This window comes from Phanerochaete carnosa (assembly GCF_000300595.1).
Source record: "Phanerochaete carnosa HHB-10118-sp unplaced genomic scaffold PHACAscaffold_1, whole genome shotgun sequence".
In the NCBI taxonomy this organism is placed as follows: domain Eukaryota; kingdom Fungi; phylum Basidiomycota; class Agaricomycetes; order Polyporales; family Phanerochaetaceae; genus Phanerochaete; species Phanerochaete carnosa.
Window position 1 is genome coordinate 685,070 of NW_006767628.1, and position 19,079 is coordinate 704,148.

A 19,079-nucleotide genomic window follows, 5' to 3' on the forward strand; every position below is an offset into this window, starting at 1 on the left:
CGCCTTTCGTTCGTTTGTGAGACATTTCATAGAGTATTTAAATACCCGCCAGATATATCTGTTGATGACACAGACCACAACGGCAACCTTCCCTCCGAGCTCATCAGACATCCAGCCATGTCAAGCACTCCCTCAGCATCCGACTCCACTCAACAGTATCTTCGCGATGTTTTACAGTATGCCGAGACAATCTGGCAACGCATGAGTGGTATGTAGCAATTGTTTTCGTGCTTAGCATCTTGTTGATCGCTGCACCACTAGATCCTGAGCATCAGCTCAGTGCCGTGCTCGACAAACAGGGCCGCGACACTCGAGTGTCAATTTTTCAACATTTGCTGGAGGTTAAGAACCATGCGCGGTATCTGCCTGAAATACAGGCATCTGGTACGCTCTTCTGGCATTCTCAAAACTCATGCGCACTCACATGTTGTTTTATTTTTGACTCACAGGATTTGACGTTTCTCTGTACCTTGAGAAGCCAAGCAGGGTATTCCTACCACCCGCTGGCTTGGAATTCATGATATTGTCATGAAGGCGAGTCGCGCGGTGTCTACTGCACGCTGGAATGCCGCCTTAGCGGGTGAACTTGTAGAGCTTCCTGAGTTAGCTGAGTAGTACAGCCTCGTGGCTGATTTGTCCTGAACTTAGCATATTATACTGTTAGTCTACTTGTATATGTTGCTCTAAGTCAAAACCCATTCATTTGTACGATATTTACTAGGAGGGGACCGGTCTGAGCTGGTCCCAACTGGTCATGGACCAAATTTGGTCCGAGACCGGTCATGACTGGTCCTGGACCGCAAGGAGGACTGTGCAGGACCAGGACCCAGTCTTGGTCCAGTCCTACATAAATATATGCTGGTCCTTGACTGGTCTGGGTCCTGGTCCTGCTTGGTTGCTGAAAAAGACCGGACTGGACCGGACCCTCAAGCACTACACATTTCGTCACATCTCCATACCCAGAGTATCTCGCCTCGTAGCAATACAACATCACAGTGCACAGACATCACTCCCTCCGAGGCACGAGCGCAGGTGTCGGGACGGCTCGCTCACAGTCCTCAGCGACGCCTGAGTGACACGAGCATCGCAGAAATTCGCGAAACGCGTGTGATAAGCCGCGCGTTGGCGGTCTACGCGTTCTGCCCAAGAGACGGTAGCCCTCTCACCGCGCTCGTCGCGCCTGCTGCTAGGCCGCCCACCCCTGCGTCAAGGTGCCGCACTGTCAGCGTATCCCCGCCGCGGACAACAAAGCCGTAGGCGAGCTCGATGAGCTTGGAACGTCGTGGATCGGCATATAACTGGTCCATCTCGCATTCGCAGATGCGGAGCACCTGCAGTCGAGGACAGAGCGTGTGCGCGCCATGAGGTTCAACTGGGGTTGATGAGACGATCTTATAGCGCAGGGTGAGCTCCTCGACGGACCGTAGGAGCGATAGCATCTCCTCCCAATATGCGACGCCCCACAGCGCCGCGTCGTCCGTGATAAACGCGGTCGTCACATCCGTCAGTGGCAGACGGCGCAGTAGATCAGCCACAAATGCCTTGTTGTCTGTGCCGAAGGAGACTTGGAAGAATGGAGAGTAATGGAGAGAGTCTTGCAAGGAGGAGAGCGGGAGACGATCGCGCCAGAGGCTTACGGTAACGTAGAAGTCGGGTGCTTCGTCGATGTCGAAGCGGAAAGACCGAAACGAGGGGTCGTCGAGGTCGCTCCAGGCATTGATCTTCGCTGACAGCAGCCTTATAAAGCCGTCGTACTCGGCGTGCGAGAACGAGAGGCAACTGAAACCGAGACGGATTGCAGTCGATGGCGGATGTGCGATCCGGCAGAGAAGGGGAATGCTTGCGAGGCTACTTCCCCGCGACTGATTGATACTAAGTAGTCGCAGCCGCGAGAGTATGACTGTGTCGTGCAGTCCTGGCGAGTCAGTCTCGTGGATTTGTCGCCAGCTGCTGGTCGTATCAAATAGCACGAGCTCTTCAAGACGTTCCATGGGCCGCAGGATCGCGAAGAGCTCATCTACTGGCCTTGGCCCGCATTGTATGAGCCTCAGAACCCGAAGATGAGGAAGAAACATCGGACGAAGCGCGGTGACATTGCGGTGAATTGCTGTTAACTGCTCAAGCTCGGGAAATGTGAAGTTTGGGGGGAAGGGGGAGGCGATATTTGTCTGCCGTTGGAAGATCAGCTCGAGAGACCTTGCCTTTGACACTCCTCCCGTCGATAGCCGCAGTCCGGTATCAGCCATGTCCCCGGCGATGAATAGGCTGCCGTGAACGATTCGGTCAAATTGAGCAAACACCAGCCTGCGCGATGCGTCTCCATCTGTTCGGAACCTTTCATGTGTGAGGCCTAAATAATGAATGTACAAGGGAAGGCATCCGGATCTGCTGATCAGATCCTGTACGCATGCTGGTCTAGTCGGGAAGATGTGGGTCGACAATCTCGGGTACGTCGGCGCGACCTCCCGCCATGCGCGGCAGACATGTCGGATCCTGAGCCACGAGTACGGCGTGATAAGTGGCATATCGGAATACGAATACTTGATATCGCGGTAGTTGTAGCCGTAGTCATACCTGGGCCGGTACAGCACGCGCTCTGCGGCGCTGCACACCACCAGGATATACCAATAGAAGATTTCTACGAGTAATTCATTAGGGAGTCGCGCGATCGGAGAGACTATATCGTGATGACTATCCGTAAGATCATCGTCTAAGTACCAGTCAAGAGAAGGTACGCGCCATTGTGGTCTGTCCGCATCGCAGTCTGCTCACGGCAGTCTTGCATTTTACAAGGTGAGTGCCGAGCTAAGTGACAGTGCTGTGCAACGACGTTGTAACGGCGGGGAACGGCATTCGCGGCAATCGCCGTAACCCTAACCCAGGATTTGCAGTGCGGGCGCTCTCGGGAGGACGACGCCAACGACCACGATATCAGTCCAGACCATGGACTGTCTGACGTTCTCGCCTGATCCGCCTCTCTGGCGAGTCCCGCACACATCGACTAGCGGGCTGTGACACTTAGTGAAAGGGTAAGTCGTGAAGTGCTCATTTGTTGCAGAGCATCCGTGCTTCAAATATGGAACTTATGGGCTCATAGTAAGTTGCGTGCTGCCATACCACTAGTAACTGAACGTGGCGCAAACTGGCGACTTGGCCTGATGTTCCCTGCAGATGGACCGATTTCGGGAACGAAATTAGGCCTCAAATGATGTGATACTTGTCTCATAGTGGTATAGCATCAGTGTACAGACATATACTGTTCCCCCAGAGGCGCATTCCCAAGTGTCGACATAGCCCGCTCGCAGTCCTGAGTCCTCAGAGACCCCTGAGCATCGCCGAGATTTGCGACATACAAGTGGCAAGCCAATGCCTCGGGGTCTGTGGGCCCTGTCCAAGGGGCTCAGCCGGCGGCCCTTTCACCGTGCCCACCCAGTCGGCTGCCTCTGCGTGCACCGATAGCGTCTCCCCGCCATTAGCGACAATGCCACGCGCGAGCTCCGCAAGCCTGGCATAGTTTGGCGGAAGCTGCTGGACGGCGAAGTAGGGCTTGTCCACCGCGCATTCGTGTATGCGGAGCACCTGCAGCTGAGGACAAAGCCCTCGAGCGGTGCGGGGTTCGGCTTGTACTGTATAGAAGACTTCATAGCGCAAGGTGAGCTCCTCGACAGACCGTAGGTGCGATAGCAGTTGTTCCCAGTCCACGGCATCCCACAGCGATGCCGAGTCCACGATGAGCGCGGCTGTCACATCCGCTAGCGGCAGACGGTGCAGCAGGCCAGTCATGAACGTCTTATGGTCTGTATCGAGAGAGATCTGGAAGAACGTGGAGTCGCGGGGGGAGTTCTGTAGAGCAGAAAGCGGGAGCCGTTCACGCCAGACGTTCACAATGACGCCGAAGTTGAGGTCTCCTCTGCTGGTGCCCACGCGCAGAGATCGGAGGGAGGGGTCGTCGAGATCGCTCCAGGCGTCGATTTTGGCAGACAGCAGCCTGAGCAGGCAGCCGCCCTCGCCGTGCCGGATGTGCCAGCTGGATAGCCGCTTGAAGCTGAGACGAATGGCGGTGGAAGGCGGATGTGCGATGCAATAGAGAAAGGGGATGCCTGTGAGGGCACTCCGCTCGCTGATACTGAGCAGCCGCAGCCGAGGGAGGTCGACCGTGCCTCGCAGCCCCGGCAAGTAAGTGTCGCGGACCTGGCGCCAGTCCGCTTCTCCACTGATCGTATTTGATAGCACGAGTTCTTCGAGGTGTTGCATCGGTCGCAGGATAGCAAGGAGGTTTTCTGCCGACGTTGGTTCACACTGCAAGAGCCTTAGAACTCGAAGATGGGACACAAGCATGGGACGGAGCGCAGCGATGGTACCGTTGCGGGTGGTTAAGCGCTGTAGTTGGGGGAATGTGAAATTAGAAATAATGGGGGAAGTGGGATTTGACGCTTTCCAAAAGTTCAACTCCAAGACCATCAACCTAGATATCCCACCCATCAAAGGCTGCGGTTGGGAATAGACTATATCCTCAGGGATAGGCACACTGCCGTAATAGATACGCTCAAAATGAGCTGACAACAGCCCGCAGGATGCGGCCACATTGCTCATTTGAGTGTACGTGAACATGGAGCTTGACATGTAGATGTGCAAAGGGAGGGTGCCCGATCTGCTGAGTAGGTCCTGGACGCACTCTGGGTGAATGAGGAAGATGTGAGTCGACAGTTCTGGATATATCAGTGAGACCTCGCGCCATGCGCGGCAAATATGTCGGATCCTGAGCCACGAGTACGGCGCGGGAGGGGATACATAAGAGGGCTTGACATCAGGGCAAATGAAATCATCCTTGGCGGGGTACAGCTTGCGTTCGGCAGCACTGCAGACTGCTAGGATGTGCCAACAGAAGGCTTCTGCGAGTATCTCGCCCGGGAGCCGTGCAATCGGGGAGACTACATGATGACCAGCCGCTGTCAGAATCACCGCCTAATTGCTCTTCAGTCAAAGATACACACCACTGTCCTCTTCCCACACGGCGGTCTGTTCAGGACAATCTTTCTGCATCTTTCGAGGTGAGGGTCCCAGGTGCAAGCCTGTGCAACGTTGGGGTAGCGAGGATGCATTCTTGCGGCAATCGCCGTGAAATCCACACGCTAAACCGTGATATTGCGCAGGCCTGGCGCTAACACCATTTAACACACCGCGAGTGCTTGTAGATGGTTTACGTTTCGGAAAAATCGACGAAAACGATACGAAAACGAAGGGACGAAAGTGGTAGCATCTCTGGTTAAATTGCTCGGGAAATTTGACCCTGTCATCGTCTTCATTATTATGCAGGCGAAGAAACGTAAACAGACGATGTTACTCACTACTTTGTCATTTGGAGCGACCAAGAAGTGGAAGCTACGTCTCATATTGGTCTAACCTCTCGGAAAGCGGAGGTGTTATTCATCGTCGATGCAATACTGATAAACTGCGAGTCGAGTGAATACTTAGTTCGACGACGCGCCGATAAGTCCATTGGCTCTTGAGGTACGTGACGCTTTACAGGAGGGCAACCGGGTGAGCGAGCGCGATACTGAGAAGAGTGACTCTGTGCCTTGTGCCTCTGCAGCAGTGCGCAGATTGTAGCTGCCCGTCGGTAAGAGCAAAATTATTGGCAACGCTGTCAGCCAAAACTTCCACAGCCGTATACGCGCTATAACGCGTCACATAATCGCAGGCGTAGATGACTCACGATTCGGTCGTGTGTCTAGCGGACAGAAGTGGCCAAGAGGCTGTCCGAGAGTGTTCATGTTCGCAAGCCACAGACTGGGGGTCGAGCACATGACTCGGAGTGCCTGGAACGGTACGTTAGGAGATGTAGAAGACGAGAACTACGCAGTACAGTAATGCTCCCCGTAACCACAGTATCCGAAGCAGGTATCCAAGAATCACCGGCACAGGCGGAGAGTAATTAGACAAATCGCTGGACCTTACTAGGAGCGCTTATGAAATAGTCACGCACGTGATTGGCGCGAGATAATGCCGAGCACATCACACTGGGTGGTAAGCGCACTTTTTTCCGGCGTAAAATTGGCCAAAACCCGATCCAACAAGGCCCCAACTTTCTCCGATTTTCACCTGAAAGAAACCGAAGGCAAAACTCATTTTTCCGCCAGTTTTACTGTGTTTTAGACCCTTTTGGCTGGTTTTGCACCGGTTTCTCCTCAGTTTGCATCAGTGTAGAATCGAGGAATAACTGGGCCTTGTTTAGCCGCTTTTGCCTGAGTTTTCTTGAGAAAAAACTGCGCTTACCACCCTGTGTCACTGAGCAAGTACCAGGCGCGCTTTCATCCTTGCTTGCCTCCAGCCTTCCTAAACAGGCATTAAAACACGGCAGGTCGCACTCGTGGATGCTTACAGTGCCCTTGTGATAGTTCGGAACAATATTACACACACCGTACGACGTCAAGCAAGTACTGGTGCGGGCAAAGTTGCAAACGGACTTGGATCATGATTAATGTCTAGAAAACCTTACATTTGTTTTCTCTGCTGTGCGTGTACATCCATACAGCGTGTCGAAACGCTTTGACACGTAATGACTTGACTTCCACATACATGCGCGAACTGACTCGAAGGTCATGCAGGCCCGGGGGTAGTGATAGAGGATTAGGTGGGCGATCTCTGAGACAGGGTTCCTCATAGGCCGTGGGCACAGGCATCCTTACACGAGAAGCCGAAGACGGCGAATTGGGGCTGGACGGGTCAATTTCGAGGAACGGCAGAGTGCAAAAGCGTTGAAAGCAAGCGGGCACCGGCAGGGCGGTAGACACGGCGTGCACACTGAGGCATGAAGGGCAGGGCATTGGATGTAGATATTGTTGAGGGATCATCGCAGTTGTGTGGGCAATTTTGCGTGTTAGATTGTCGGCTTGCTCCTCAGATATATTTTCGTTCTCAATCTCGATATATTGAGTAGCGTGTAAAACCGTAAATTACTAAATAGTAAGTTCCTTACTTGGTTTCATTCGGAGCGCTAAAATGAAGCAAAGAGTAAGTGTTTCACTTCGGAGTGCTTGTGTAAGACTCCGCGCAGAGTCTTCTCGCTTGTCCCAAGCCGTCTTCTCAGCCGGCGTGTCGATCAAGAGAGGCCGTCTACACAGTGGATACATGGTGCGTATCGTTGAAATCTTGTATTTTCGAGGCTCAGTATGCAATTTGATCTACAGACCGGGCAGGTGGCGCGCAGCAAAGCTCTCACCTTGCAGCTGTGTCGTAAACGACTGCAACGGGAAGCTTATTCCCCGCGATACGCGAGACAGGCATAGAATGGCAGACCTAAGGACAGCCAGCCGAACTCAGAATGCTCTTTTTGCAAGCACCCATGCCAATGTGGTTGCCCCAAGCAGCGCGCCCAGCTATCCTTCGGGGCATCACGCCACGACGCCTCCCAGCCAGCCTTCCACGTCCGACTCGCCGTACATGTCATCTTCCAGCTCTATACTCTCCATTCCTCCATCAATCTGACAAATAAGGCCTTTTCTCGCCTTACCAACCCCTTGAATATAACCGACAACGTTGTGCCGTCCGATGCATAGCTTGCCGGCGTAAATTCTATGGTGTCTGTAATGCGCATCTAATGAGCAGACACGCACAAATAACTGTATAATTCTGAAAAACTCTCGCTTGTCTCTAATAGTAGAATGGAGCGCAGACCTGTCCGGTTCATACACGGCGCGTACAATTTCTTCCGTGCGTCGCACCGCCTAACCTCATTTGATGAGTTTAAGTCGTTTCTTCCGTCGTTTGACATCTCCTATTACTGGACGAAAGCGATCTTGTAGCGGCTTCTTCATGCGAGAGGCCATCTTGGCCTCGGAAGTGTGGCACCGATACTTTGTTCCTCGTATACCTATACCTCTCTGTGCTGGTTGACGAGTCATTCGAAAATGACGAGCGGAAAGGTGCAAAACCTTGTGATTATGAACGGGACGGTCATGACGATCAGGCCCAGACAGCCTCTACCGAACATGCCCAGCTAACCCCGACCCCCACACGTTACCATTGCCGTCTACGGCCTTACTCTCATCAAACGGTCATGCCAAAGGACACTAAACTCTACCTCTGTATGGCTCTTGCGTGGACACACGCCGCGCGTACCAGCAAACGATTTCCATCCCTACCATGATCCACTCGGCAGCTAAGCTTTTGCTATTAATTCTGGTGTGGAAAAGACAGCGAAGGTCGAGCTCATTTCAGCAGCTGTCAGTTTTTCGACTCTTACGCCAGAGTGGTGCCCGCGAAGGTCACCCCGGGAGCGGACCATCGTGCTGGCCAAGATCTACAGCAGATGCGAGCAGGACGCTGCGAGTCTGAACAACCACGTCGCACCTCTTTCAAGAATCATGCGAACGTTGTTCAGAGCATGAGAAAATATCGAGCTGGTATATGACTAGTAAAATGGCACAGAAAAGTTCCTAGTCTGAAGAAGAAAAAATTAACGTAAGTACTATAAAATGTACAGCGAAATCGTCCATGACAAAGAAGAGTCATCAAAGGAAGTTCGTGCAAAACGTCAGAACATAAGTCGTCACAAAAGTGAAAGCAAAGCAACTCCATCGCTTTCGTGCACGATCCACGCCAAAGGAACAACCAGCTTAGAAGACGGTTATGATCCCGCCAAAGACGACGGCGACTACAGCGACAGCCATGCCAAGCAGGTTGTGCGCGTTGAAGCCGAGTGCAGCGGCGCCGTTGCCCGAGCTACCGCTGCTGCTGGCCGCTGCCGACGCACTGCTCGCTGCGCTGCTCGCCGCGGCCGCAAGCGAGGAGGTGATGCTGAAGCCGATGGGCGCGGTCTGCGAGCTTTGCGAGGCCGTCGCGGCGGAGGTCGCAGAGGAGAGCCTACAACGCCATTGTCAACATCGCGCAAAACTCAAGGGAGACGGAGAGAAACTCACGCAGAGCTGGCCGCGCTCGCGTCCGAGTCTGTGTCGAGCAGGACGCGGTCGATGATGTGGATGACACCGTTCGGGAGGAGCACGTCCGGCTGCACGATGGTTGCCGTGGTGTTACCGAGCGTGACGTACTGACCGGTCCCGTTTATTTTGAACGAAAACGTCTCGCCTCCCGCGGACGTGTAGTTCTGAGAGCCCGTGAGCAACGGCGAGTACAGCGTCGTGCCGTTGATAGCCTGTGAAGCGCGTGTTAGTATGGATGAACGAAAAAGAGACAGAGGCGACTCACGTGGTTGAAGAGCACGGCATTGAATGCGGAGCGGTTCCCAGCAAGACCTGCAAGCGTGCTGTTCGACGCGTTGACAGCCGCGTCATCCGGCGAGAAGAGCGTGAACCCGTGGAAGCCGGTGTTGAACGCGTCAAAGAAGGTGACGTCACCCGTCGTGTTCGTGCTGCTGTTGTAGAAGCTGAGCGTCGCGCTCTCGAGTACCGTCGAGAACGCGTCCAGGCTGTTCGTCGGGATGGTGTCTTCAAGGTCCTCGGGCACCTGCAACACTTGGTTGACTATAAATATTGTTAAGTTTCCAAATGTCGTCGTGTTGACCACCGTCGAGTCGTTCTTCTGGTTAAGTACGTGCGTCATGGAGTCGTTCCGGGTCGCCCAGGCCACGACCTGCGGCTTGTTGCCCTCCAGGTGCACTGTAGCAGAGTCGTTATAGAGAGTTTGGCCGAGGGTGATGTTGGGGTAGTTGGTTCGTACGTTGGAGAAGTTGCCAGGGACGACGTGGTATGAGAAGATGTCCGCCAGAGTGGTGACACTGCTAGTAAAGTTGCTTGGAACATTCGACCCTATTACTACCTTCAGTACCCTGCAAGCGAAGAAGCACAAGCAAGGTGAAACTCACAAGCATCGTTATTCGGGGCAAACAGCAGGTAAGGGCTGCCATTCGAGATATCACTCAGGACTTCCTGACCGGTAGCGGTGCCGTTGATCATCGACGTAACACTGATCAACTGCGTGAGCCCTGCATTTGTCAGCGCGCTGACGAGTCCGGCGAAGAACGTTGAGTTCTGCGCGAGCGCCGCTGAAGGAGCGAGCGCTAGGCTGAGGAGGGTGGCGTATCTCATGTCGTCGCGGGCGTGCGCGTGTCGTGAGGCGTAGGGATGTGAGCGCGAGAAACGGGGGAGACTCGAAACAGAGCTTCGGGACCGTAGGCACGCAGGCTTATATAGATGAGGGTGGGGTCGACGCCTGCCAAACATCGCCAGGCGATGCGTTCATCGAGGCTCGCGGGGCGCCTCGCCATATTGCCAACCTTCCTGCAAGCGGAAAATGCCACGAGGCAGCGAATAGAAGATGCTCTAGACGTGACAGCAATATGAAATGCGCGTGCCACGGGCGAAGATGTCATGCCCTTTCGCCTCCAGGCCTTCTTCAGCACCCCAACCGGCCTCAGCAGGCTCTCCGCCGCCGACCCCCAGCTACACAGACCAGTCCTCTCGAGTGTCCTGGGTCAAGAGCGCAGGCACCTGCCGTTTTCCGCCTTGTTCATGCAACGCTCGCAGGCTGGTGGAAGAACGAACATGCTTAAACCTGGCTCCCGTGTACCTGGGCGCTATTGGTTGAATGACGTTCTATGGTGCCCATAAGAGGAAATACCTTTGCCAGATCTTTTCCGCCCCCTTCTGTTCCGCGAACGTTCTGCTCAGGACTAGCCTCGGCCGAGGCTGCGCAGCCTGCAGACAAATGGTTAGAACGAGACATTCTTCGGGTCATAACACAGCGGTAGGCTTACATTTGCATGGAACCATGCTGCGTGTAGCCTCAAATCGACTTTCTTCGACAGTTGCGCTCGATATCACACCTTTCAGGCTGTCCATAGCCGCTATGACTTCACTGTAGATCAGAACATGAGTATGTCGCGTGAAAGCCAATGCACCCCAGCCCCGAGGAGTGTCCGCCAATGAGAAGAGAGCACGCACACCTATGGTGACCTCATACAGTGGCTGCGAGACCTTAAGTACTCCACTCAGAATTGGTATTCGGTGATGCGATGTGACGGAAGCCCAGGAACCGTGATGAACGTAGCGCTGGTGGTGTGAACGATTCGTAAAATGAAAGCGTGCCAAAGCACGAAGCATCAAGTTCGCTCAACGAGAAAGGATAAGATCTGCTTACCAATTTAGCCTTTGAAGGAGCCCGACGACGTTCAGCAGGGCAGATGACCGGAGCACAAACTGCGGAGCCGCCAACCACACCTCGCGTCAGCAATCGCGCAGTTTCCGCTCCGATTATCACCATCCTGGCGTGCCAAAAATGAAATCTATAAATCCAGCAGGTGTATACCGGTGGCTCTATTTCTCCGAAAACGACCTTTCTAGCCTAGGGGCGTCATGTCGCCTCCAGCTTGACATGCGCTGTATTTCGCGATCGATAGCGTAGCGCACCGCCTCCTCGACATCATACACGATGTGGGTCGGCCGGTGCTGCGGTGGGCCGTTCGCCGGGTCATACACGCCAGTTTGCACGAGTACGGAATCCCAGCCTGCGGCATTCGCGCCTGCGATGTCAGACTCGGGATTATCTGTGGTGCAGATTCAGTGTCTTCGGAGGTCCGGAGGTTGTGGATGAGCTACGCACCGCCGATCATGTACCTATCATGAATTGAATTGAGAGACTAGTCGGAAGAGCGCAGTTCTGAGACTTACACTTGAGGCATCTGGCTCACAGGCCCGCCCTGGATCTCCGTCAGCCTGTCACGCAGGACTTGCTCTGCAAACTTGTACGTCGCGGCCGTGGGTTTGCCGTACTGAGTGTACGGGTACGTCCTGCCCGTGAGCGCGCGGAACACGGCCTGAAACGCCTCGCGAAATGCACCCTGGCCGAGTCGCGGTCGATCAAAGTCTGAGCGCCAGATGAGGTCGGGGTTGCAAAAAATGAGCTCGACAGGAACATCGGGCTCTTTGTACGGTCCGCCGACGATCCCACCCGACTGAATGATGTCGCATAGCACCTGTACGTCAAGCGCCCAGTTGCGCGGGTCGTGAAAGACGAAGACAGCTTGGATGGGCGTTGTCGAGAAGTCTGCCGGCTGTGGGACGGTCAGAAGCGAGGAAGGGAAGGGACTGAGGAACTTGCCTTTGCCCTGGCGCGTTCGTCTGGCGTCAAGTCATAGAATGGCCAGACACTGTTACGAGCCAAAGTTAATCGGGAGATAGGTGCATATATGCACTCGGACATACGAAGGATTCCATGCCTTGACGTCAAGAGTGGTATATGCGTGTTTAAAGCCGTAGCTATTGGTGCATTAGCTTCATTACAGAGTCCATCAGTCATCAACACTGACCTCTCAGCGACTTTTCTTATGTCGTCGTTCAAGCCTCCAAGCACTAAGACAGGTGTGTGGGTATACTTGTGTACCACAGTCTTCAGAATTGTGTGAGCTTGGATGTATTGCGTAGGTTTGATCTGGCATTCATGTCGAATCGGGAGCATATATACATGTCAGCATGACGTACCTCAAAGCTTAACTCCTTACTCAACCTTCTACATCGCTCGGACTCATCTATACCGCCGCCGTTCGTGAGCTACGCACACTGTTAGAAAGGGCTCGAAGGGCGAGGGAGAGCAGCCCGGTCTACCAAAATGTATGGAATCTTGCTGGTGTCTCTCTTAAGCAACTTATACGGTAATTCGTCAACGTCTGCTTACGTCTTGAGCGGATTGTCGCCTTCCAGCACCATGAGAGCTCGCTTTGCCGACGGGATCGCACGGTTGCCCCGAATCAAGACTCCATCCTGCAGTACACATTTAGATATTATATCTTTCAAAATCAGATAGTATCTTACTATGTCAAAGGCAAACGCCAGTGGTACATTCCTCGACTTATTCGTGTTACCTGTCTCGAATGCTCATCGACCGATTCACAATAGAACACGGTGTCTGCGACGTACTTGGAAGCTGAATCCATCTCCTCTGAGCTCCAGTAGTACTGCATGCTTGTCTTGATAATATATATGCGCGCGAAATGACGTGCAGTGGCCTAGGAGACTGGCATGACATGGCGGTTTGCGTGAAGCGCGTTCCGGCTCGGCCGAAACACCACGCCGGAATAGGAAATGATAGGCTTTGGATCCTAACAGGCCCAAACAAAATGCCAAAGTCCAGACGTTGACGCGACCTCCTGGCTCTTCGACGTTCAACTACACACTCCTGGGTTTGTTGTGCAACGGTATACTGCTGATAAAAATATAACGATGTATAACACAGGGCCATTTTGGGACCATGATTCCCTCGAGCGAGAATATCGGTCAACTTCCATCTGGCTTAGGCTCAGCTTCTCTGCAATGACATCCAAAACTTTACTTTGCCACTGGCGACGTGAATATCTCTGCAGCTCGCCATTGCATCGGATACTTATTCTGCGCACACAAAACTGTTCTCTCATATCATTCGCTGATCTTCCAGGACATGTTCGCCATACCAGTGCAACCAGACACGAATGAGACCCACAAAGCACTGCCATCATTCGGCTCCATGATGATATCGAGGATATCGAAAGCCTTTATATGTTCTCTTTATAGTTTTGGGTGCGTTAAACTCTGATTCGGCTCTCTCATGCTACATGTCGCGCTGTAGACTGCCGCTGAAGAGGCTGGATTCGGATACGCCACTTCGCGTCCGAGGTATCTTGAAGGTAGCTGACAAATACGAGGTTGACTCAATCCATTCCCGCACAATTCAACATCTGAAAGAAGACTGGCCGACGTCTGCTCTTGCCTGGCTACGTTTCTGTCGTGACGAAAAACTCTACAGTGAAGACTGTGCGCGTTACTTGTCTCTGGAGGACGACACTGAGCATCCCGAGGACCACTTTCCCGAGCCCGCCTCTGCAATTCGTCTTGCGCGTGATTTAGAACTCTCATCTATCTTCCCAGCAGCGTATCTGCGCCTGCTTTATTCGGACCCGACACTCAACTGGGACGACATCCGGCAGAAACGCGACTGCGCGCCGAGGCGCAGCGCACGCTCCGCGCGATGACACCTGCTCCACCGCGTCGATATGCTCCGCCTCGTGCAAGGCCGGTAGCGGCTCGTGCAGAGCCTGCCGCACGCGCACCGCGCGTTCCTGCTTGACACGCAGGCGGGCCGAAGCCCAGACAGCAATGTTGTCGGCGATGAAGAGGAAGACGACGGCACCCCGAACTGCTACCAGATCATCTTGCGCAAGCACGACGAGTTTAGCGCGGCGCGTTATTCGAGCCTCTGGACCGGTGTTGAGGAGGTCGAATGCCTGGACCCGATTGCGGTCCCCCAGGAGCCAAGAGACGCGGCCACGAATTGGAAGATGTGCGCGTCGTGCACCGAGCTATTTCGCACCAAGATCGCGGACGAGATCAAGCGGCTGTGGGACGACCTGCCTCGTATATTTGGCGTTGTCCCCGAAGAGTCTTAATGGTCACTGTCTCTGGTATCAATGGTTTCGTCCCTTCCGTAGCTCGTTACGAAGAGCACATGTCCTCTATATTGTCTTTATCAATCTCGTCTGCGTGAATATCCTTTCGATGAAAAACATGTGGCTAGTATCATCCCAACAATTGTTCAAGATAATAAGCACCAAAAGATTAATCACCTGGTGAGCTGCCCTCCGATCCGAAAAGCGACAATCGCACCCTCTGAAAAAATTGGCTTTTGTCAAAATAAAAATTTTCTCTATAGCATACGGTCATGTTGCTCGCGTTGTACAGAATTGTGCCGCGAAAAGCGTTGATTAAGACACGTTCCCTTGAGGAAACGAATTTAACATATCTCTAAGATTTTTTGAAGCGCTTCAGGGAGCCCTCCGAGTCGTGACTCGTACTCCGTACGAGGGCCTCGACAGCAGCACGCTTATTCGAGATAACCGACCCGTCCCCGTCGTCAACGGCGCCGCCAACAGCTCCAGGGTACGGGCGGGTACGCCCACGGGCAACAGTATCGAGTTCCCTCTCCGAGATTGCCAGTAGCCTGCGAAAATTGATGCCGATGTCGTGTACGCGATGCGCTTGCCAGTCCCAGTGTTCCGGATGCGCGGTCTGAATGTGGTGGAACATATTGTACTTCCAATATACAGTCCGCAGCTTCGTAAAAGGGTCCTTTGGGCAAAGCAGGCATTGCACGGGCACATTAGTGCACGGCATCACCGACGAGAAGCGCCGCGCCTTGTTCCACGAGAAGGAATGTGCGTGCGGGCAGTTGGATGTCGTCGCGGTGTACTTCGACGCGGGTGAGTCCGTCTTGACAAGGTTTATGTCGCAGCCAGCGCGTCCACAGAAGCCGCAGGGGTTGCTTGGGTGGACCTGAACATGGTTTGAACGTAGCCTCGGAAACAATGATGGCGTATAGGCTACGTACCGTGTGCTTCATATTGGGCCCTTCTGGTGCACTAACAACCTGTCGGAGAATATGGCTGCCAACATGGCTTCGCACGTTCCTCTTCAGCAAGGTCTCACCACACTGCAAGCATTTGACCGAGTCCCTCTCCTTCGTTGCCTTTTGAGCCTGCAGATCAGAATTTACCACGAAAACGCATACTTTGGCGGCCGCATCGAGTTCTTCCATAGCAGTAGATGGTTAAACACCTACGATTCGACAAACTAAGTGGCGTACCATGTGATTCGAGAGGGCCTAGCAGAGGTTCGGACTGACACCGTCTTGACGCTTTGCGCGTCGTTCGCACTTGAGGAACTTGAAGTTGAGGCAGAACCGGATCAGCCTGGATACCAATGTCACAGTACTTCTCGCCCGAGTCTTCTTCCTGGGCCTCCTTGCCGCTATCTCCTGCAACGGCTGCACGCGCACTGCCACCATTGCCTCTTTGCACGCGATCACACGGTACGTTGCTGAACAGCTCCGTCCTCAGCGCACTCGCCCTGGCCTCCTCCTCCTCCATAAGCTTCCGCACTGCCTGGCGCATGCACCGTTGGCTCTCTCTGTGCCTATCCATGTGGTACGTCGTCGAGCTCGACACCTTGATCACTTGACCGCAATCTGGACATGGCGTAGCGGTGTACTCAGTGGACGCTGCGATGCCAGGCGTAGCAGGAAACGCGCTCGTCGAAGTCATCGAAGGGTTCACATGTGCCAGAGTCGATCCAGGAGGGCAGCCATACGGTTGTGTGGCAGAGAACGAATAATAGTACGCTCCTGGATGCCAATGAGTGAATATGGCATTGTGAGATGTTCCTGGAGCATCCTCGATCTTGAAGGTTGTCGATACAGATGACGGCGAGCTCATCTGCGCGTGAGGGTAGTAAGTTGCGGCGATGAACCCATAAAGTGAAAGTGTAACGCTCTTACCACGAAACTGGAAAACGAATTAAACGATGGGCCTCGCTGAGAGATCGTCCCTGAAGAAAGCGATACATGAAAGCGATAGCAATCATGAGTCTCCAAACTCAGCCTGCTGGTTTATGCCAAGCATTGAAAAATATCAACATACGTATACTAGCACTGGAGGAAGTGCAAAAAGGGAGAAAGTCCACGTTCAGGTGAGGCTCGAACTGGGCCTGCATAAAGCAACATGAACAGACGCTGTAACCAACTCAGCCATGAAGCGCAAGTTTTTCTGTCGCGTTATATTAATGGTATAACTAGTATTTTGAGGGACGTCTGACGCGTCGCGTGCGGCCTCCCCTAGCTTTCTACTAACTTGCATCCCCTTTATTCTCTACGTCTATCGCTCCTTCCAACAATCACCAGTGATGGTAGGTATTCTATGGCGCGCAACCTCAAATCGTACTTATTTCACATACTCACACAGGACCCTTCTCTGCGCCTCGTCCCCTCCAGTCGTCCCAAGACTGCGTCCGTCGAGGACACCGCGAACGGTTTCGGTCTTCATGACACCCTTTCACATGGACCACGAAGTCTTGCGGCGGAAGTGCAGACTGTGAGCCCTATCAAGGACAGGCTGGAGAACGTAAGTTACATCATGGCCTCAGCATGGCCGCGGCAGACTGATCAATCACACAAATCTGTAGTGGGAAGAGACCCAGGACAATTTCAAGCTGACCATGCAGAGGAACGTCTACGGTTTGCATGCACCTGTGCGCCAGCTCATGGAGCGCAAAATTGTTGGTTTCGTCAGTAATCTTCTCGATCACTGTAGCTATTACGTTATTTACGCTTTGTGTAATAGAACCCTCACATGCCGACATACCGAACGACAAACGTGCACCTCGATATCCTCATGGGGAGGGACGAGACGATAGAGCCTGCGGATTTTATGACATCAGGTACGTCGAATGTGTGCAGTGCTATACTTTGTACTGACTGTATTTCGTCTAGCCTCCGAGATGGCGCAGCCTCTGGACATCCGTGCTGAGATGGAGAAGCGTTATCGCCTTTAGACCACAACTGGAATGTATGTTGTAATGAGCTGTTTCCGCTTATGATAATTGTATACTTTACAGCTGAGTCTCGCTGGGTTCTTCCTTCACGCGTGCATTTACAGGGATATCACACTGCATGAGCAGGTTCCAAACAATACCAATGTCCGCCTCTCATCTATGCAGCAAGAACATCTACGCCATAACTCCTTCCTGGCCCTTTGACAAGTTTTAGCCCACCATAAGTTTTGTTAAGTGACGTCATGCCCGTTCAAGCCGTCTCGAAGCAGGGACAGTTGCTTCATAGTCGCACCATCGGAACGGACTGTAGCGATGAAGAGTAACAGATCTCAGATAGCGACGTCGTTCCCGATATTCGCATGCTCTCGCCACGGCCTATAATTGATCGGCTGGCCTACAGTGCTTTGCAGGCCAATCTACAGTGTACAAATTAATACCATAAGCAGTACTAGGTTAGTCACCGTGAGTCACGGACAGTCACAGTCGTTTGTTCCAGCATGCCGAGGCGAAGTGTGTCGAAGGATTTGCTGGTGAATCAACTCGATGCATAGCTTAATCATAAGCACCGGCTTTCTGCAAAATTCAGCGCAATTTAAGGGCTGTTGCCACCATGGCTTGGCGTATAAGCTACGGTCGGACAGCAGCATCTACCGCCTCAGATTCATGGCGGTGAAGCCAGGGCTTGATGTCATAGGATGCTTCCTCAATGAGGTTGAAGTCCGGAGAGTGTGGCGGAATATAAATGAGCTTCGCACCTAGACAGTATGCATTGCAAGAGTTCTCCACTGTGACTTACTCTGTCGTGACTGATTCAGTGCGGGACAAACACGCGTAAAATTTTCGGTGACTGCAGATTGGCCTGCAAAGCACTGTAAAGGTGATGCCGCATCAAGTAACTTGCAACCTCCAGTAAGTGTATTTCAACTTGTACTATAGTCCGCTCTTCATATGGCGCGCGTCTTGCGGTACGAGGTCTAACTTGGTGCCGAATCGTTCAAGAGGCAGATCGAGTGACTTTCAGGCGGCGGCGAACAGCATCCTCGCACTGCGCACTACGGTGCGAGCGCAAGCAATTTGATTCCAGATCAATGAACTAGATGAGGTGCGTAGTTCGGCGATGCGTCAGTCTGCTGCTGATCAGAAGTTTGTGGGGTCGCTGTGATACTGAGCTGCGGTAGGGTACTGGATGGGCAAGTGGCAAGTTCGACCAGAACTTGTAGATCGCAGCACATTGACGGCCGTGGCGATGCACAATTGGGCTGACTAAGTTCCCGCGGAAGCCTCGAAGTTACCAAATGTCGTAAAACCGCGAAGCCTGAACCAGTCACAAGACTACCTTGAGGCTCTGTAGTTCCCATCAGCTAACCTGTCAACCTATAGGACATGAGACACCAAGCTATTGAGGGCACGGAGTTCCGATTTGCGAATGGTTACGACGACTTGGCTCACTTTCCTTTGTCGCTAGTCTGTCGGTGAATCCAGTTAAAATTCTCGCTTCAGAGGTTGCCACACGAAGAAGACACTTTTCTCATCTAGCGCAGCCGACTCAATTCCGTGTCGCCGCCGCCGTGCAACAATCCTAAGGAGACCGTCGGAGTGATATGCATTCAAGCCGTCTTAAGATTAGCTGAACCTCAGGCTGTGGTCACCGACGACTGTATAGGCTGTTGCAAAGCGTCCGCCAGACGAAAGACCGGATAATTCTGAAGAGGAGTTAGCTGAATTCTCCTTAGGATGTCTGATCACGGGCATTGCAATGTTGAACGTAGT

At 53.1% G+C, this 19,079-nt stretch overlaps 8 protein-coding genes across 8 annotated transcripts; 3 read left to right on the forward strand and 5 right to left on the reverse strand.

Moving 5' to 3' along the window:
• Window positions 1-637: 637 nt before the first annotated feature.
• On the reverse strand, window positions 638-2,154 carry PHACADRAFT_246189 (uncharacterized protein). Its single transcript, XM_007389734.1, has one exon. The coding sequence runs from the start codon at window positions 1,989-1,991 to the stop codon at window positions 1,131-1,133; it is 861 nt and encodes a 286-aa protein (XP_007389796.1). The 5' UTR covers window positions 1,992-2,154; the 3' UTR covers window positions 638-1,130.
• A 1,040-nt stretch (window positions 2,155-3,194) lies between these two features.
• On the reverse strand, window positions 3,195-5,043 carry PHACADRAFT_23708 (uncharacterized protein; the record flags this gene model as incomplete). Its single annotated transcript, XM_007389496.1, has 3 exons — window positions 3,195-3,325; window positions 3,354-4,931; window positions 4,995-5,043. 3 exons carry the CDS (start codon window positions 5,041-5,043, stop codon window positions 3,195-3,197), a joined length of 1,758 nt encoding a protein of 585 aa, XP_007389558.1.
• A 2,147-nt stretch (window positions 5,044-7,190) lies between these two features.
• On the forward strand, window positions 7,191-7,809 carry PHACADRAFT_246190 (uncharacterized protein). The gene has a single exon (XM_007389735.1). It carries the CDS (start codon window positions 7,291-7,293, stop codon window positions 7,486-7,488), a length of 198 nt encoding a protein of 65 aa, XP_007389797.1. The 5' UTR covers window positions 7,191-7,290; the 3' UTR covers window positions 7,489-7,809.
• A 575-nt stretch (window positions 7,810-8,384) lies between these two features.
• Window positions 8,385-10,483, reverse strand: PHACADRAFT_246191 (uncharacterized protein). The gene is made up of 4 exons (XM_007389736.1): window positions 9,824-10,483; window positions 9,208-9,767; window positions 8,922-9,154; window positions 8,385-8,865 (listed from the first exon to the last, which is right to left on the reverse strand). The coding sequence occupies exons 1-4, from the start codon at window positions 10,044-10,046 to the stop codon at window positions 8,619-8,621; spliced, it is 1,263 nt and encodes a 420-aa protein (XP_007389798.1). The 5' UTR covers window positions 10,047-10,483; the 3' UTR covers window positions 8,385-8,618.
• Window positions 10,484-11,235: 752 nt separating this feature from the next.
• Window positions 11,236-12,939, reverse strand: PHACADRAFT_246194 (uncharacterized protein). Its single transcript, XM_007389737.1, has 11 exons — window positions 12,873-12,939; window positions 12,768-12,817; window positions 12,631-12,716; window positions 12,561-12,579; window positions 12,438-12,506; window positions 12,266-12,387; window positions 12,162-12,215; window positions 12,058-12,106; window positions 11,628-12,010; window positions 11,560-11,573; window positions 11,236-11,503 (listed from the first exon to the last, which is right to left on the reverse strand). The coding sequence occupies exons 3-11, from the start codon at window positions 12,660-12,662 to the stop codon at window positions 11,274-11,276; spliced, it is 972 nt and encodes a 323-aa protein (XP_007389799.1). The 5' UTR covers window positions 12,663-12,716; window positions 12,768-12,817; window positions 12,873-12,939; the 3' UTR covers window positions 11,236-11,273.
• Window positions 12,940-13,326: 387 nt separating this feature from the next.
• On the forward strand, window positions 13,327-14,374 carry PHACADRAFT_167708 (uncharacterized protein; the record flags this gene model as incomplete). The annotated part of the gene is made up of 3 exons (XM_007389738.1): window positions 13,327-13,508; window positions 13,558-13,860; window positions 14,023-14,374. Exons 1-3 carry the CDS (start codon window positions 13,390-13,392, stop codon window positions 14,372-14,374), a joined length of 774 nt encoding a protein of 257 aa, XP_007389800.1. The 5' UTR covers window positions 13,327-13,389.
• A 355-nt stretch (window positions 14,375-14,729) lies between these two features.
• On the reverse strand, window positions 14,730-16,201 carry PHACADRAFT_203559 (uncharacterized protein; the record flags this gene model as incomplete). Its single annotated transcript, XM_007389739.1, has 3 exons — window positions 15,568-16,201; window positions 15,313-15,512; window positions 14,730-15,257 (listed from the first exon to the last, which is right to left on the reverse strand). Exons 1-3 carry the CDS (start codon window positions 16,193-16,195, stop codon window positions 14,730-14,732), a joined length of 1,356 nt encoding a protein of 451 aa, XP_007389801.1. The 5' UTR covers window positions 16,196-16,201.
• A 415-nt stretch (window positions 16,202-16,616) lies between these two features.
• PHACADRAFT_246196 (uncharacterized protein) lies at window positions 16,617-17,393 on the forward strand. The gene is made up of 5 exons (XM_007389740.1): window positions 16,617-16,664; window positions 16,721-16,879; window positions 16,941-17,042; window positions 17,099-17,195; window positions 17,248-17,393. Exons 1-5 carry the CDS (start codon window positions 16,662-16,664, stop codon window positions 17,307-17,309), a joined length of 423 nt encoding a protein of 140 aa, XP_007389802.1. The 5' UTR covers window positions 16,617-16,661; the 3' UTR covers window positions 17,310-17,393.
• Window positions 17,394-19,079: the final 1,686 nt, after the last annotated feature.

Excerpts from the sequence above, each read along its gene's own strand:
- PHACADRAFT_246189 (XM_007389734.1), bottom strand. The coding sequence starts at position 1,991 with ATGGAACGTCTTGAAGAGCTCGTGCTATTTGATACGACCAGCAGCTGG.
- PHACADRAFT_246190 (XM_007389735.1), top strand. The coding sequence starts at position 7,291 with ATGGCAGACCTAAGGACAGCCAGCCGAACTCAGAATGCTCTTTTTGCA.
- PHACADRAFT_246194 (XM_007389737.1), bottom strand. The coding sequence starts at position 12,662 with ATGGTGCTGGAAGGCGACAATCCGCTCAAGAC. Across the intron at positions 12,388-12,437 it reads GTAAGGAGTTAAGCTTTGAG|ATCAAACCTACGCAATACAT; the intron begins GTACGTCATGCT and ends CATGAATGCCAG. Across the intron at positions 12,216-12,265 it reads ATAAGAAAAGTCGCTGAGAG|CTACGGCTTTAAACACGCAT; the intron begins GTCAGTGTTGAT and ends ATGCACCAATAG.
- PHACADRAFT_246191 (XM_007389736.1), bottom strand. The coding sequence starts at position 10,046 with ATGAGATACGCCACCCTCCTCAGCCTAGCGCTCGCTCCTTCAGCGGCG. Across the intron at positions 9,155-9,207 it reads ATGCCGTGCTCTTCAACCAC|GCTATCAACGGCACGACGCT; the intron begins GTGAGTCGCCTC and ends CGCGCTTCACAG. Across the intron at positions 8,866-8,921 it reads GCGAGCGCGGCCAGCTCTGC|GCTCTCCTCTGCGACCTCCG; the intron begins GTGAGTTTCTCT and ends ATGGCGTTGTAG.
- PHACADRAFT_246196 (XM_007389740.1), top strand. Across the intron at positions 17,043-17,098 it reads AGCGCAAAATTGTTGGTTTC|AACCCTCACATGCCGACATA; the intron begins GTCAGTAATCTT and ends TTTGTGTAATAG. Across the intron at positions 17,196-17,247 it reads TGCGGATTTTATGACATCAG|CCTCCGAGATGGCGCAGCCT; the intron begins GTACGTCGAATG and ends TATTTCGTCTAG.